This window comes from Mytilus californianus, unplaced genomic scaffold (assembly GCF_021869535.1).
Source record: "Mytilus californianus isolate M0D057914Y unplaced genomic scaffold, xbMytCali1.0.p SCAF_10, whole genome shotgun sequence".
NCBI classification, from domain to species: domain Eukaryota; kingdom Metazoa; phylum Mollusca; class Bivalvia; order Mytilida; family Mytilidae; genus Mytilus; species Mytilus californianus.
Genome location: NW_026262582.1, coordinates 35274988 through 35292019, shown reverse-complemented (window position 1 = coordinate 35292019; position 17032 = coordinate 35274988). Strand labels below are relative to the sequence as shown.

Below are 17032 nucleotides of genomic sequence, written 5' to 3'. Positions count from 1 at the left end.
AAACCGTTTAGGAATTAGGGGCAAAAAAGTGGGAAAAACAAGGGTGTCCTGGTTAATGGACAAAACTTTGGTACAAAACATAATTTAAAGCAATGTAAGGGAGGTAATTCAAACTTATCATTTGAATTACCTCCCTTATACTGCTTTTGAATTATGTATAAAGAAATGGGTAATGGACAATTACTTAAGACAATTTAAAAGCAGTGTAAGGGAGGTAAACCAAACACAACGTTTTGATTACCTCCCTTACACTGCTTCTAAATCATGTATAAAGAAATGCATATTTATAAAGGAAGACCAGTAAAAATAAATGCAAATGTTGGATTTTTTTTTTACAAAAAAGTCCATATGAAAGATTTGTCACCATATTTTAAATTCTATTATAAAATAGATTAAGTTAGCACTATGGTAAATTTAAATGGGTAATTATGGTTGCAAACTCCATTGGAAATTTGAATTGAGATTATGACCATATCTTGAGGGAAAGAATTTTTTGGGGGGAAAAGGGGGGGGGGGGGGAGTAAAAAGAAAATGTGGAGGGAGGGTCAATTTTTTCTCATTACAGATTATAGAAATTAAAAAGAAAAATGCTTCAAATATTATTTTTTTGGGTGGGGGGGGGTGGGGGGTCAATACGCAACAGCAAAGTGTATTGCACAAAAGCAAAACATTGAATATAAATTCAAATCATATAACCAATTCTAAGTTCTTTGACTACTGTTATTCTGTGTCAGAAACCTATTATGTGTCAAATATTTAATTACAATCCAAATTCAGACCAGTATCAAGCGCGAATATTGTGTCTTTTTTTGCCCTAACTGTTCAGGGTTGGACCTCTGCGGTCGTATCTAGCTGCGCTCCGCGAAGCAATTTATTTTTATACATTTTCACTAGTATCCTATTGTGCTAACATCACCGTCCGAAAAAAAATGAATATTAACAATAGGGAATATCACGCCAAGCATTATAATTATAATTAAAAACTAATTGTTTAGAGAACAACTGAAGGTCTTTCCATATTACATTTCTAAATAACTGATAAGAAGCTACTTTTGGTTTACTCAAGGTTACTATTGGCGTCCAATCATAGGTTTTTTCATACTGATTCAAAAAAATATATGGTTTTTATATACTTTTGACTTAAATATGGGAGATAATTTGCTACTTCCGGTTAAAAAAATGTCATTTACAGACTGATATAATAGCTTTCGTTGCACTGATTCCAAAAATATATGGTTTTATATACTTTTGTCTTAAATATGGGAGATAATTTGCTACTTCCGGTTAAGAAAATGTCATTTTCGGTTTCATAACTATGCTCAAATTCCACTGATTCCGAAAATATATTGTTTCTTACATTTCTTTTAAATAAGGGAGATAATTAGCTACCTCCGTTTTAAAGATGGCGACTTCCGGTGTCATTAAATGGTTATTGTATGCTGATTTTAAAAACATATGGTTTATAAGTATTTTTTCCTTTAATTAATGCAAAAATAGATACTTCCGATTTGCACAAGGTCACTTCCGGTTGATATTTTTCAAGGCCATGTGTCACCTTACCCTTTGCAAAAGACACTGTGGCTTTATCATGTACCAAAAATGAAGTTATATTCGATTTACCTTAAATTTTAACATTTAAGGGGCAATAACTCCAATAAGATATCATCAGATCGCTTTTAACTAAATGTACCATTTGTTCGTCTCAACAACCCAAATATTAAGCATTAGTTCTTTTATATGTAGCTTTTATTGTATACGATAAGATGCACAAACAAGCAAAGGGCAAAATTTAGAAAATGATCTTAAACTTTGACTTTGACACCATTTTCTTTTTGGTGGATCAAGGATCTCAAATCAAGATACCTAGGTCTTTATCACTTACGGTTCATGAGTTACATTTACATATCACTAATGTCAAATACAAAAGGGAAAATAACTCTCATATGGAGTCTCAGCAAAAACAAAATTTGGCAGAAGAAAAAATAAATTATAATCAGAACAAATACAATAGGTCTTTCCATAGAAAAGTGGAAAGACCTAATAATCAGAAGAAATACAATAGGTCTTTCCACAGAAAAGTGGAAAGACCTAATTACGGTTAAGGATTCACTGACCTAAAAGTGTGATAGTGCATATGGCATATCATTGAAAAGTTCACATCATAATGAACATTCCTGAAGTAAGTTGCAAGTTGATGAGACTACAACTTTTTAGCTCACCGTTCCAAAGGAACTGTGAGCTTTTGCCATCACTTGGCGTCCGTCGTCGTCTATAAACTATTTCAAACATCTTCTCCTCTGAAACTACTGAACCAATTCCAACCAAACTTAAGCTAGGGTATCTAGAATAAAGTTTGTGTTTTATTTACTGTTTCGTCAAATAACATGGCCGCCATGGCTAAAAATAGAACATAGGGGTAAAATGCAGTTTTTGGCTTATATCTCAAAAACCAAGCATTTAGAGCAAATCTGACATGGGGTTAAAGTGTTCATTAGGTGAAGTTCTATCAGCCCTGAAATTTTCAGTTGAATCTGATAACCCATTGTTGGGTTGCTGCCACTAAATTGGTAATTTTAAGGAAATTTTTTCTTGAATATTATTAATGATAAAGATAAACTGTGAACAGCAAAAATGTCCAGCAAGGTAAGATCTACAAATAAGTTCGTATGATCAAAATTGTCAATTGAACCCTCAAGGAGTAATTGCCCTTTAAGGACAATTTTACACAATTTGTTTATCATGTTTTCTAACTTTTAAAAAATCTTCTCCTCTGAAACTACTGAACCAATTCCAACCAAACTTGAGCTGAATGATTCTAAGGGTATCTAGAATAAAGTTTGTGTTTTATTTTCTGTTTCGTAGAACAACATGGCCGCCATGGCTAAAAATAGAACGTAGGGGTAAAATGCAATTTTTGGCTTATATCTCAAAAACCAAAGCATTTAGAGCTAAACTGATGGAGGTAAAAATGTTTATTAGGCCAAGTTCTGTCAGTCCTGAAATTTTCAGATGAATCTAACAACCCATTGTTGGATTGCTGCCATTTAATTGGTAATTTTAAGGAAATTTTGCAGATTTTGGTTATTATCTTGAATATTATTAATGATAAAGATAAACTGTAAACAGCAAAAATGTTCAGCAAAGTAAGATCTAAAAATAAGTTCGATGACCAAAGTTGTCAATTGTCCCCTTAAGGAGTTATTGCCCTTTAAAATCATGTGTTTACAATTTGTTCATTAAGTTTGCTTACTTTAAAAAATCTTCTCCTTTGAAACTGCTGAATCAATTTCAGCCAAACTTGGGCTGAATGAGTTTCAGAGTATCTAGTATAAATTTTGTTTTTTATTTTTCTTGTACATCAAGAAACATAGCTACTATGGCTAAAATGAAACATAGGGGTAAAATGCATTTCTTTGATTTTGAAGAAAATATGACAGATACAAAGAATATTTCAATGGAAGTTTTTAAGCCATTCATTAATATATATTGAAAAGCAAAAATAATCATTGATGAAAGATATAAGCAAAAAATTACAGGTGAGCGATTCAGGCTCTTGAGAGCCTCTTGTTTTATGTAAAATTGCTTTCACCAAAAACTCCGACATGAAATGGGACGGACGGACGGACAGACGAACAAATGGTTAAATTGGGATGATGACAGCATGATAAGACATATTTTTGTTAAGACATTCACGCGTTCTAATTTGCGTAGACGAACACAACGTATAGTACAGATTCTTTCATAATATTATACAAGGTCCCAGCAATAAAGATCAATAAATTGTAAATCAACGAGTAATTGTTGTAGACTTGGTAAAGATGAACAAAACTGAAAAGCCAAAATAAGTAATTTTTCTACCTTACCAAATTACTCTTAACGAATTTCTCAATGTGAACGGTAAAATATGTACGTAAATCAGTGGCAAAAGACATCAAAGGGATATTCAAAGTTAAAAGTTGCAAACAAAGTGACAATAAAAACTATCAATAAACAAACAACTGTTTACCAAACACAACGTAGAAAACTAAAGACTTAGCAAAAAAAAAAAAACACCCAGAAACGGGGGTTCCGCAATGGTAAGCAGATCTTGCTCCGCATCATGTAAAAAGATTTGTATTGTCTCATTATATACACATCCTAGACATGTGACACACGTCGTGTTACCCATGTGAGTTCAACCCCGGTGATTAGTTTAATTCAGCAGTTCACATTCCGAGGCAAAGAGGACGGGATTATGGTTACGACAATCGGAACAAATCAGCCGTCATCTGTGAAACAGATATTCAATAACGGTCAACCAACTCGTGATGGCGTCCGAAATTTTCGAAGGGAAGATTTCAACTTGACTACTTGATACTCATAGTTTAATAGCTTCCTTGGAATATCATGCAATTGAAATATCGTACCAATTCGGAGATGTTCTCCATATTCAGGCGCTACTGGAATGGTGCTACATAAAAATGCGCAATTAAACAGATTTTATGGAAATTTGGCAAGCAACTTTATATAAAAGTAAGGAGATGTGATGTGATTGCCCAATAAGACAACTATCCCAAAGTTCAAATGAAGTGGGTGTTAGCAGTTATAGAAATAATTAAGAATAGAATAAACGTAATGTCGCGTAGAATATTAAATAATTTGACTTTTAATAATTTTCTGCTTTTTCTAAAAATCATGTCCTACGAATTTGGTATAAATGTGATAAGTTAAAGCTGCTAAAAATTTTCGTTGTACACTTTAATCACCGAATTTATATATGACTCCGTTTACAAAGCGAAAGTAGAGCGTCATGTTAGAATAGCAAATAATGAATTTACGTACAGTACCGTCTGTTGAATGTGACCAACTTGCACAGTATATTCGATAAATCGAATGGAGTGTGCTGGTTTTGTCCAGAATAAATCGAATGGAGTGTGCTGGTTTTGTCCAGAATAAATCGAATGGAGTGTGCTGGTTTTGTCCAGAACATTGGTGTGTTGTAACTGACTAGAACAGTATATATTTGACGTAAAACAAATAACATTGCATTAATTGTTCGCTATATAGTTTTTATGGTTTTGAATTAAAACGCAATACAATAACATTTTCGGGAAATTATTTGAATCACTATACAAAGGTACGTATCATATGTTTGCTTAGACTTTTGGGAGGTTTAAAAAGAAAGAACTAAAAAGTGATTGTTCATGCTTTATAGTCGCATTTCTACCCCTTACACATAAGTATATAAAATGTTAGATCTCTTACTTTTGATTTTCGATCTTTACTATTGAAGAGATCTGTTTCGGTTAATTAAAAAAGAAGTTTTATCAACTAATTTTATTGTTATTCTTGTATATTAAAACTTTTTTTTTAATTCCAAACAAATGATAAATTAATACATAAAATGACAAAAATGGTCTGCAAAGATATACCGTTGTTTATTAATTTTTTGATTATATAAAATACAGACAGATTTTCTGAAAACGTCCGACAACAATTAATCAATATATTGTGACGAAAAGTTGATTATAGAACTGAACTAAAGTGTGTATCCGTGTGTTGGTGTTTGTGCTGTGTTGTGTGTATAAGTTTCAGGTCGTGCCTTTCACTCGTACACGGACGACAGATGCCAATGATACACGTTTACAGGATTACCCTTATTCAACGGGGAGCGTGATATAGGGAAGCCTGGTCACATAAATAAAATGGATCCTGGTGTAGTTTGAACGAAGTCTTGCAGCTGAACATAAACACAAAGTCGATTAAAAGTTCAATACTGTTTTATTCAAAATCCAAAGTAACAGTAATAAAATTTACAACACCTAAACTGCAGGCTCAACAATACGGTAGCATAATCCTAAATCTCCTATGTACACTTCTCTCGTACACAAAATCGTAACTCCCTTCTCTACAGCTATTTCTCTCTTTTATACCACTCTATTTGCCCTAGTAGCCTGATTACAAATATGGTTAAATGACTCCTCACAAAGAAATAATCGACCGGAGCTAGGGCAACCGGAGCCCGGAACCCCGGAGCAGAGGTCAACCGGAGCCAGGAGCTGAGGTCAACCGGAGCACCTGTATAACCAGAGCAACGGGGCATCAGATTAGCATGATTAATTTGACATTTAACAAATAAACTCTTATTGAAGGCGATAAAAATAGATTGTAATGAATGACTTAACAACGGTAAAAGAGAATAAGTAATCTTATACAATAATAATGAAACCGTTACATATAAAAAAAAGTTACAATATTGCTATTGTATCCAATTCAAATGTTTTAAAGTTTGTTATTTAAATTAGTATTTAATACCTTTACTTGTTACAGGGAAGAAATATATAATAAAAATAGCCAAGACAATTGAAATTTGGATATTCAAAAGAGGATCTTTGAGAAAATTAAAGCAGCTAGATATTAAGAATTTCTAACATCAACTATACCGACGGTAAGTATAAATAAAATTAAATCAGCAGTTGTCGTAACACTGCCAATTCATTATTGGACATAGCCATTAATACGGCATGCTCGTATTTATAAATTACTTAAATCAATTTATTGTTGTCGGGTTTTTTTTTTGGTTGATTTTGGGGGTGATGGTGATGGTGGTAGTGGTGTAGGGGGCATCTTCCTTACCGTGAACAGAAACCTTATTATTTTTTATAACATACATGGTTTACATGTATTTTTAAAGTATCAATCTGCCTTAGAATCAGGCAGTGTTGAAAACATAACAATTTAACAAAAACCATTTCAAGTTGACATTAATTTATGTTCAATTTGTATAATGGTGCACGAATATACCATTCGTTTCCTTTTCCCGTTCTGACAATTCAAGATATAATTTGGTTAAAACGCAATATCTATGAACAAGTAAGGGGAGCTAACTCCGTTATTTGCTATCATTCTAACCAAAAGTTATCTAGAGATTTCTCGAATTATCAGAAGAGCAGAAACGAAAAGATTTTACCATTTCCTACTCAGGACGAGGGCAACTTTAAAATAGGATGATTAGGTCGGTGGTTTTTTTTTCGGCCATGTTTTGATTTTTTTCTTCTGAATTGCCTGATTCTTACAAAGACTGGCACTTAATAACTGTCACAGCACATTAGAATACCATTGGAATTCGTGTACTGATGACAAATTATTCCCATGGTTTGCCGGATTGAACAATTTTTAATCGACCTATCATACTTCACATGCTTCAAATATTTGGCACTATAGATAATTAAACAAATAATCTATCACTTAGGGGTATATTCTGACTATTCCTATATTCTGAATTAACTTACTCTGTCTATTTCAATATGGAAAAGTTTATTCCTGATTGTCCCAACTATTTTTTTAAATTGCAGAGTCCTGATTGTCCCACATCAACAGTGTTCAACAATGAGCAAAAAGAAGATGTTATGCATTTGACATTTCTTTGTGTTTTTCTTATTTCAGGCATATGGGTTAACTTTTTCTAAATTTTCTTTTATCATATATATGTGTTTTGATATTTTTAGTAATTTCATTTACAATTTAATATTCACGATGCTTTGAAAAAGCTTTTAAAAAATCCATATTGTTTAAAATTTGATGTCATCATTAGCCATTTCTTTTTCCGCTAAAAGTCTTTGGAAAACTTTTAATGTATTACATTGTTGAACATAAAAGGGGCGTTAACTACGAGATATATAAAAAAATAAAATACGATTTTTGTTTATGTTTAATCATTAATGAAAGTGAAATAGTGAAATAATAATTCGCTTTTAGCAGCAAGTTTGGTTCAATTTTGTAAAAAAAAAAAATATATGACCGTCGGCAGTCTTCATTGATCACCTCGATAGTTAATTAGATGGCGTCTAGTCTATAATTCACATGAAACGCTGATACATATTATCGCGCCCATGAATTGCATTGTTTATTTTAGACTTTCTATAATTTGGAGCTACGTTTAGACTTTTAGTATGTTATAAATCAAATATGAGAATTTGAGTCAAATCGTTGAACATGATATATAATGCACCTTTAAACAGTTCACTTATATTTACATTTTGTACCTATTACACATGAATTAACCCGATAAATGTTTGTACATGTATTGTATATAGACAATTGTTTAAAGTACTAATTGTTTGTTTTGTAAATTTTGAAATCGTCTTATATGTGTTTCAAAATAAGTACTTGCATTTTTGTAGACATTAGACGTCACTTTAAACACTAGAATCATGCAATTCATATGGTTAAACCTCTTAGGTAGTGCTTTGAAGAGAGTAATGCATCCAACCGAAATACAAAATGATGGATCAAAGTTTTCATGGAAAGATGGGTATATAATCATAGTAAGTGTAGTAAAAGTTATTATAAAAGTTTATTTACAATGTGTGTTTACACCGTAAACTATGAATTATCAAACATGAAAAAAAATGTTAATTCAAAATACAAAATATGCATATTTCAAAAATGTATTCATCGACAATCGTGTTCGACACCATGAAAATATCAAAATAAAATTTTGTTATCAGAAAACTACCTATGCGTCCTTGCTATAGAACAGTTACACAGACGTCAATGAGACACCAACCTGACTGAATTATCGCTATAGACATTTTGAGATAAACACAGTCTTCAACAGAAAGGAGTAGACTACAGGTGTCTATACAATATGTCAGTCTCAGAAATTATTACCAAATGATTATTTGGTGTCTAACGCCTCATTCAGTCCTATTGGCTATTTTATGGCGGCCGGATTTTTATTGGTCGGAGGAACCAGAGTGTACGGAGAGAACAACCGACCTTCTGCAAGAAAACTTGCAATTCTAGCCAATTAAGATTAGAGTCGAACGCACCTGAGGGGTTCGAACTCACGACCTTAGTGATGACATGCTAGTAATACGGTAGAGGAAGGACCAACACCACTCGGTCACCAAAGCCCCATTCTCGAAATCATTTAGATACTAATAAAATTGCAAATCAATAAAACAAGACATATCAATTTATGATACAAAGATATGACATTAACATCAATTTCTTAATATAACACGACACTTTAAGAGTTGACATAAGACCATTAGTAACAAGGTACCAAGACATTAATATGCGATGCAAAACTACATTTTTAAGATCCCAAACACTACTCTTTTTTGATATCGATAAGCGGAAAAATAAAAGGTACACAACCGAACATACAAAAAAAATGTGTTGACTTCCCCCTCCCCAACGAAAATTAGCAATAACAAAAAACAAGCTCAGGAGCAGCGATTAGACATCAGCAGAAAAATTGTAACCTTTATTAGTCATAATAAGTCTATTTAGAAAAAAAAAAAAAAAAACATATGAAGGATATTTTCTAATCTTGTTATCTTTATAAATAATAGTACCGTAACAAGCTGGATATAGACCGCTTCGTCAAAATATAAAGGTCTCATGTTTTCTCTTGATTGATCTAGTGTAAATTGAATAAATCTTGATTTTTTAAACGTAAGTAGTTTAAATCACTAAAACATGCATCTCCATCACATTGGTAAAAATGTCTTTATTTTCAGTGTGGAGTTGTTGTCTTTTACATCTTAACATATTATATTGGAGTATTAGGCAGCTCTGGGTTATTGGGAGTTATTGTAGCATGTTCCTGTTGGATCATATCAATTCGTGAAAGGTAATTTTAATTATTTTGCACGGTCTAACACCTTATAGTCTTGACTATTTAAGCTTAAAAGAAATAAGCTTATAAGTTGTAATGTTACACTACTGTTTCAGGTTAGGGAAGGTTGATGCCTGTTAAAACGTTTAAACCCGCTGCATTTGTTTGCACATGTCCTAAGTATGGAGCCTGTTGTTCAGTGGTTGTCGTTTGTTGATGTTGTTCATAAGTATTTCTCGTTTCTCGTTTTTTATATAGATTAGACCGTTGGTTTTCCTGTTTGAATTGTTTTACACTAGTCATTTTGGGGCCCTTTATAGCTTGCTGTTCGCTGTGAGTCAATGCTCCGTGTTGAAGGCCGTACTTTGTTTACTTTTACATATTGTGACTTGGAAGGAGAGTCTCATTGCCACTCATACCACATCTTCTTATTTCTATTTACATGGCATATGCCATACCAGAAGTCCATTACTACTACTCTAGTAATGGACTTCTGACTATACATATGTTTGTTTTGGCGGTATTAAGGGCGCTTGTGGCGTTAGTTCACATATTTATCTTTTATCGTCGATTGTTATGAAATTTTACAAGGACCCACCTGAAACAAAAATCTGCTTAATGTCTTGAATTCTGAAACCAAACAGATGTTAGTTCAGAACAAAATTACCAGATAAGAACAATGACTTTAATTGTGAATTTTCCCTTTCCGGTTGTAATATACCAATATATAATCTTATAATATGATACTCGGTTGATTTACTATTCAATACTCAACTTTTACAGAAATGATACAATACAACAACTAGACAAGGCAATTGACAGGATTCGCAGAGAAAATGAATATTTGAAATCACAGATCTTACAATACAGTTATTCGACAAACAAATTACAAGAAAAGATGTTGGTACAGCATCAACTTAAACAACTTGAATCTGAAAACAAATTGCATGAAGAAAAACACCTCAGTAGACAAAAGTGTGAGGAAGTTGCCAGAAATATGGGGAAATACATCACAAGGTAGGTACGCACAAGGTTGTTCACCACAACTTATAATTAACTCGCAACTGACAACAACTTAAAGGTTCCATGATGGTGATCAGAACGAAATATCGTGCTGTATTTGGGTAAAAAAAGAGGGGGAAACGCTTATGTCAATTTTCAATTACAATTTAATGTAGTCGCTTCTTCAGTCAACTCTATTTATGCATTTCAGAAACGCCCCTATCTTTGGAGATGTTGCATTGTGCATACATCTAGTATGTAAATATAAGAAGATGTGGTATGAGTGCCAATGAGACAACTCTCCATCCAAGTCAAAATTTATAAAAGTAAACCATTATAGGTCAAAGTACGGTCTTCAACACGGAGCCTTGGCTCACACCGAACAGCAAGCTATAAAGGGCTCCAAAAAATTACTAGTGAAACCATTCAAAAGGGAAAACCAACGGTCTAATCTATATAAAAAACGAGAAACGAGAAACACTTATGAACCACATCAACAAACGACAACTACTGAACATCAGATTCCTGACTTAGGACAGGTGCAAATAATTGCTGCGGGTTTAAACGTTTTAATGCTACCAAACCTTCACCCTTATCTGAAACAATAGTGTAACATCACAACATAGAAAGACACACTATAAAATATCATTTAAAATGGCTTAACTCAATCAAAAGACATATTAACACCAGTGAACATACACTGAACAAATAAATTTGATCTATGATACAATGTAAATACAAAAAAAATAAACTAAGGGAAGAATAATTAAAGTAACATGTTATACCGCTGTGAAATGTTAAACAATTTAAGAAAATCAATATGCTTGAACAAAAATATCAGCCATTTGCAATTACTGTAAACACAGGTAAATGAAAATAATTTTGTTGTTAGGTATACGTGTACAGTTCAAATGGAGAAAGGAAATATTTTTACAAAATAGATAATTTTGATGGTCATACTACGTGAAAATTTATAGTAATACCAAACACTTATCAAAGCTGGTATATAAACCAGATATAACCCTGAATAAGTAAACATTAAATAACAAAAAAGCATTACAATTAGTATCAACAGTCAAATAAACAAGAAAGTACGATTTGAGAGTACTCGCAGTTACTGACAGCTAGTTAAAAGCCAAAAACAATTAATAATAAAAAATCATGCATCAGAGACTAAAATCAACCAAAACACATCCCAGGTACTTGTATCTGATGCATCGTGTGTGAAGTCTGGTATATGGAAATGTTTCAATTTGTTTTAGAATTTCGATATATTCATGAGCCTGTTATTCCATGCAAGAATGATTGTCAACTAAATGCTTATGGGACCCAGATTTTTAACTCTTTTGTCAAAATTTGAAAAGATTTTGAATTGTTTTGTCAAATTTAAAATCTTGAAAATCATAAAAAATAAAAAAAAAAAAAAAAAAAAAGTGTATGAACTAAAACCAGGTCATTCGTCCGGTTTAATAGTTCTTAAGTCTTTTTTTCTTTTGATTCTTGAAAACCAAAACAGTATTTATGAAAGTTTGGAATGGTTTTTTTTTATATATCTTTTCAATGTCCTCTGGTTATATATGATAAGTATTGATGCTCGCAGTAACTATCTTCTAGATGTGAGGAAAAGAGGAAAGACGTAGCATTATCATTGCAGCAACAGCAGTTGGAGAATCAAAAATATAACCGCATTTGTTCCGAACTGTCGGAAAATTTGGATGTTGCTCATAACGAAATAAAATGGACAGAATCTCAGCTTCAAGCCTCCATTGCATACACACAAAGAGAAAGAAGAACACATGAAGAATATGAAAAAATGTCAAGAACTAGACTTCAAAAATTAGAAGCAGAAAAAAGAACACATGAAGAATATGAAAAAATGTCAAGAACTAGACTTCAAAAATTAGAAGCAGAAAAAAGAACACATGAAGAATATGAAAAAATGTCAAGAACTAGACTTCAAAAATTAGAAGCAGAAAAAAGAACACATGAAGAATATGAAAAAATGTCAAGAACCAGACTTCAAAAATTAGAAGCAGAAAACAGAGCCTTAAAAGATATTCAGAAGAAATATGAAGAAAACGTCATAAGGTATGTTTCGATAATTGTTTCACTTTTGTATATTTCTACTGACCTGAGATATCTGAACATATACTTTATCTTTAGGTTAACAAATGTTTTCTTTTTTTCCTCAAATTTAAGCAACAAGTCAAGTAAAAATGCTTTTGATTTTATAGAATTTTATTTTTAAAAAACAGTTTTGAGAATCAAATAAAAAAAGTATTTAATATTGTTTGTATTCCTCACATAAAATAAATTCCAAAAAGAACCTTGGAATCAGTGCCTAAAACAGATATTGCACATTTCTGGTTGAAATACCACATGAACCATTCAGCGAATGATTTATTTATTCAACTCGTATAGATGTTGTTGTACATCTGCTTTCCGTCTTTTTAGTGTAACTGTTTTATTGTTCTGATGCCAAAACATGAAAATATGGGTTGAAACAATATGTAAATCCTCCTAAATCGCTTAATGGATTTCTATGAAGGTTGCATTTTCTTTATCAATATATTTTTTAGGGTCGTCGATAAATTAAATAGATGTATGAGTTGTTTCGATTAGAAATCAACCTATAAACACGAAACAGTAGCAGACATCTAATTGTTTTATATTTTTCATGTCAGGGCCTTTTATAGCCGACTATACGGTATGTGTTTTTCTCATTGTTGAAGGCCGTACGGTTGCCTATAATTGCTTACATCCCATTATTATACAATCCTCATCAATTGCTAAGGTTAAAAGGTTAAAAGTGTACCGCGTGTAAAGAAAACCTGTAACCAAATAACTGTTAAAAATGCCAATAAAACAAGTTTTAACCTTTTTATTGTTTTCTGAATTTATAATTTAACACATTGTCGTTTGTGTATAACAAATGCTCATTGTGGATCTTTTATATTAAAAAATTCACCACAAGTATAAAAGCAAAGAAACTGCACTTTTATTGCTGTTTTTCATATCAAAGTCACAGTGAAGCATTTGAGTATGTTTGGTTTAGAAAACAATATGAAGAATTTCTTAGAAGATCAGAAATGGATATAATTGTTGTACGGTCATAATCGGTGTACGACAATTCTTATCACATTCCTTTTCTGAACATAAACAAAATGTTAGCAATAGAAAAAATGGAGAAATGCAACAGTCGGAATTATATCATTTACTCCAGTTTTTATTTTCAGACTCAAAGGTTTGCAAAACACTGTTTCGACAACATATAAGGAACTGGAAAGAATGAAAAATGAGAAATGTTCTTGGTCGGCAAAGTCAAACGAGCTAAAGCAAACAATTAAAGATATGGAGAAGGTGACTAGGAGAAACGTTTATGTTGCCAAATAGACTACGGACGGTGTACCTCCTCTTAGGAAGTTTTTTTAAGGCCCTGTATATGTCAATAGTAGATTCCCGAATTGATAAAAATGCCCCTAAGATCAAGTATGTTTTGTTTTAAATCAGGTCAAAATACTTCAAATGTCACATATAACAAACTGTGATATTACTATTAATACAGAATAACTTCTTTTTAGTACTTCATGTTATAAATAACGAAGTTACGACCCCTTAATCGTGCGTTATTTGTGTTGAAACACCAATTTTTGTCAAATATTTTCGAAGTTTATAACATTTTGTCGCATAATCTACTTTGGCCGTCATCTCTGATATAGAAAACAAATTGTGTGTAGAGATTCACCTTTGACCATGCCATTTTTGTGGTTACAGAACATTTAGGATCGTGTATTTTTCATGTTTAATCGGTAAGGCACAATCCATGAAAGCGGGGACTACTCTTTATATAAGTTTACTGTGATCAAATTGAAATCTTATATTCAAACTTTTTTTTTATAAAAAAAATAATCCTCATTGGAACTCCCCTCCCTAACAAAAGAAGATAGAATTTACATTTTGTCCTGCAAAAGCTACATATTTAGGTAAAAGATTGATATATATATATATATATATGTTGTGAACAAGCTTAAGTATCGTTTAGAATAGAAAACTCAACAAAATATTACATTCTTTTATATCAACATATATAAAAATACTTTTAAAAAAGGATAATCCGAGATGTCATGAAAACTGCTTCTTTTATGGTTTTATAATTAAGTATTGCAATACTTATTAATGCACTCTTTTTCAGTAATAAAATATTGCCTAGTTGAAAACCAATGGTAAATTTTTGTGTAGGATTATCGGCCTGTTTTCTTTTTTTGATAAGTTATTCTAAATTTAGGTGGAGTTTTTTCAATTCCAGGCACAACATGACGATTTTTACTCCAAGCGGCAAGTAGATGCCATATATAAACTCACATCAGGAAAAACTGACTATGACAGACTTGGGATTCGTCCAGGAGCAACAAAGTATATTTTAAGAATTTGTGATATAAAACCATGATAAAAAAAGCATATATCAAATTGTCAAATGTCTGAAGCTAGCTATGTATGATAATGTTTCCCCACTGGAGTTCTATGTTGCTTCAGTAGATTTCACCATTGTAAAATATTATTTATATCATTTGTCTGCCTCTTGTTACAGTGTAAACTGTCTAGAGTGTTTATAAAAGTTGAAGTTGATATAGTGGCCATTTTTGATTTAAGATCGTCAAATAAATCACATCTTATCAGTAATATATTAAAAGAAAACAAAGTGATCAATTACATTTTATAATAATTCATGATCCATTTTATTCATATTTAGTTGTTGTTTGACATTTGATTTACATGAGGGTTTGGATGGGGTCAGAACAGAGAATAATGAGTAAAAAGTGAAGTACAAAGGCAAAAAAATATAAAGAATAGAGAAAAAATCGGCCAAAAAAATAAAGAATAGAGAATAATGGAGTGCTAAAATATAAAGAATAGAGAATAACGGGTAAAAACATAAAGAATAGAGAAAAAATGACCTAAAAGAATAAAGAATACAGAATTGAAGGAACCCCCTCCCCTTTTCATCCAAATCCGCTTACATTGGTTTGATAATTTTTCTTTTACCCGACCTGATCTGAAGAAGAATTATGTAATTTCTTTTATCGTTTCTATGCGTTCTCCGATTGACAGGCATGCAGTCTTAGTATACTAAACGCTATTTCTTATCTCGATCATCAATGAGTCCGTGTTAAGATGAAAACACAACTTAGGAAAGAGTTAAGATAAATATAAGAAGATGTGATATGATTGCCAATGAAACAACTCTTCACAAGAAACCAAATGACACAGAAATTAACAACTATAGGTCACCGTACGGCCGTCAACAATAAGACCGCATTTATCATCCGTAAAGCAATTCCAATGTCATGCACAAAAAAGGTTCCAACACCAGGAGCTTGACACTACTAGTAATACAGTTGCATGAAAATTGACATGATGTTAGTCTTTTTTTCTTGATATCGGTCTATTTTACATGTGAATTAGTCAAGGATAAATGTCTGATGACGACATTTCTCGTGAAACAGTTGTATTAAGCACATTATTCTAAAAGAGTGATTATTTCAAAACAAATTAAAGAATGGTTACATGTATTCAATCTATTTGTTTTTCATTTTCAGGGCGGATGTGAAGACAGCTTACAAAAAACTATCTATATTGGTACATCCTGACAAAAACGCAGCCCCTGGAAGTGAAGATGCATTTAAAATCTTACAGAATGCAAAAAATAGCTTATTTAAAAACTGTGTTTAGCATCTGTTATTTATTGATTATCTCTCTTTTTTTCTTTTTTTTTGTATCAAAGTCTCAGTCGGATTTTTCATTTTATTTGAAAGATCTTTTTATCATGTTTATATTAAATCCGTTGTCGTTTATCGTATCTAAATAAAACAATAATAAATAGCGTTTAATGGGCTAAGCCCTTCACAACTGATTTTCACAATTTATTCTTATGTTGTGTTGTTACACCACTTTTCCAGGTTGACCACGTTGAGCGCTCATAAACATGTTTAACCCTGCAACATTCTTTATTTACATTTCCCAAGTCCAAAACTTGTGATTCGGTAGTTTTCAGTTGTTGTCTGTCATATTTTATTTTTGTTTTGTCATAAACCAAGCCGCTGATTTTCTCTTTTGAATTGTTTCATATTTTGTCTTGTCAGGGTCTTTTGTAGCTGATTTTACGACATTGGTTTTGCTCATTTCTGAAGCCCAACGGTGATATATAGTTGCTTAAGTCTACATTTATTGGACTCTGTTGGATAGTTGTCAGTCTCATTGGCAATCATTTCCCCCTCTCCTTGTCAGTTTTATAATTAGAAAATTAACTATTTATCGGTTAATTGGTTATTTCTGCGGATTTTAAGGTGGGACAGACAGCGACGGTGTTAAATGTTCTTATTTAGCACATGACATAGGCAAAATCTCTTTGGTCTTACTGTGCTA

The 17032-nt window shown here is 32.1% G+C and overlaps 1 protein-coding gene across 3 annotated transcripts; it reads left to right on the top strand.

The window, feature by feature from the left end:
* Positions 1–6283: 6283 nt before the first annotated feature.
* LOC127718008 (girdin-like) lies at positions 6284–16492 on the top strand. Of its 3 annotated transcripts, XM_052223904.1 has the most exons (8): positions 6284–6427; positions 8163–8306; positions 9510–9622; positions 10391–10624; positions 12224–12697; positions 13846–13969; positions 14916–15022; positions 16207–16492. In XM_052223904.1, the coding sequence occupies exons 2-8, from the start codon at positions 8193–8195 to the stop codon at positions 16337–16339; spliced, it is 1299 nt and encodes a 432-aa protein (XP_052079864.1). In that variant the 5' UTR covers positions 6284–6427; positions 8163–8192; the 3' UTR covers positions 16340–16492. The 3 variants fall into 3 exon arrangements, 2 of the variants coding, with proteins under 2 accessions (XP_052079864.1, XP_052079863.1); XR_007989523.1 differs by lacking the exon at positions 6284–6427 and having other exon boundaries at positions 8115–8306; positions 14916–15533; XM_052223903.1 differs by lacking the exon at positions 6284–6427 and having other exon boundaries at positions 8115–8306.
* Positions 16493–17032: the final 540 nt, after the last annotated feature.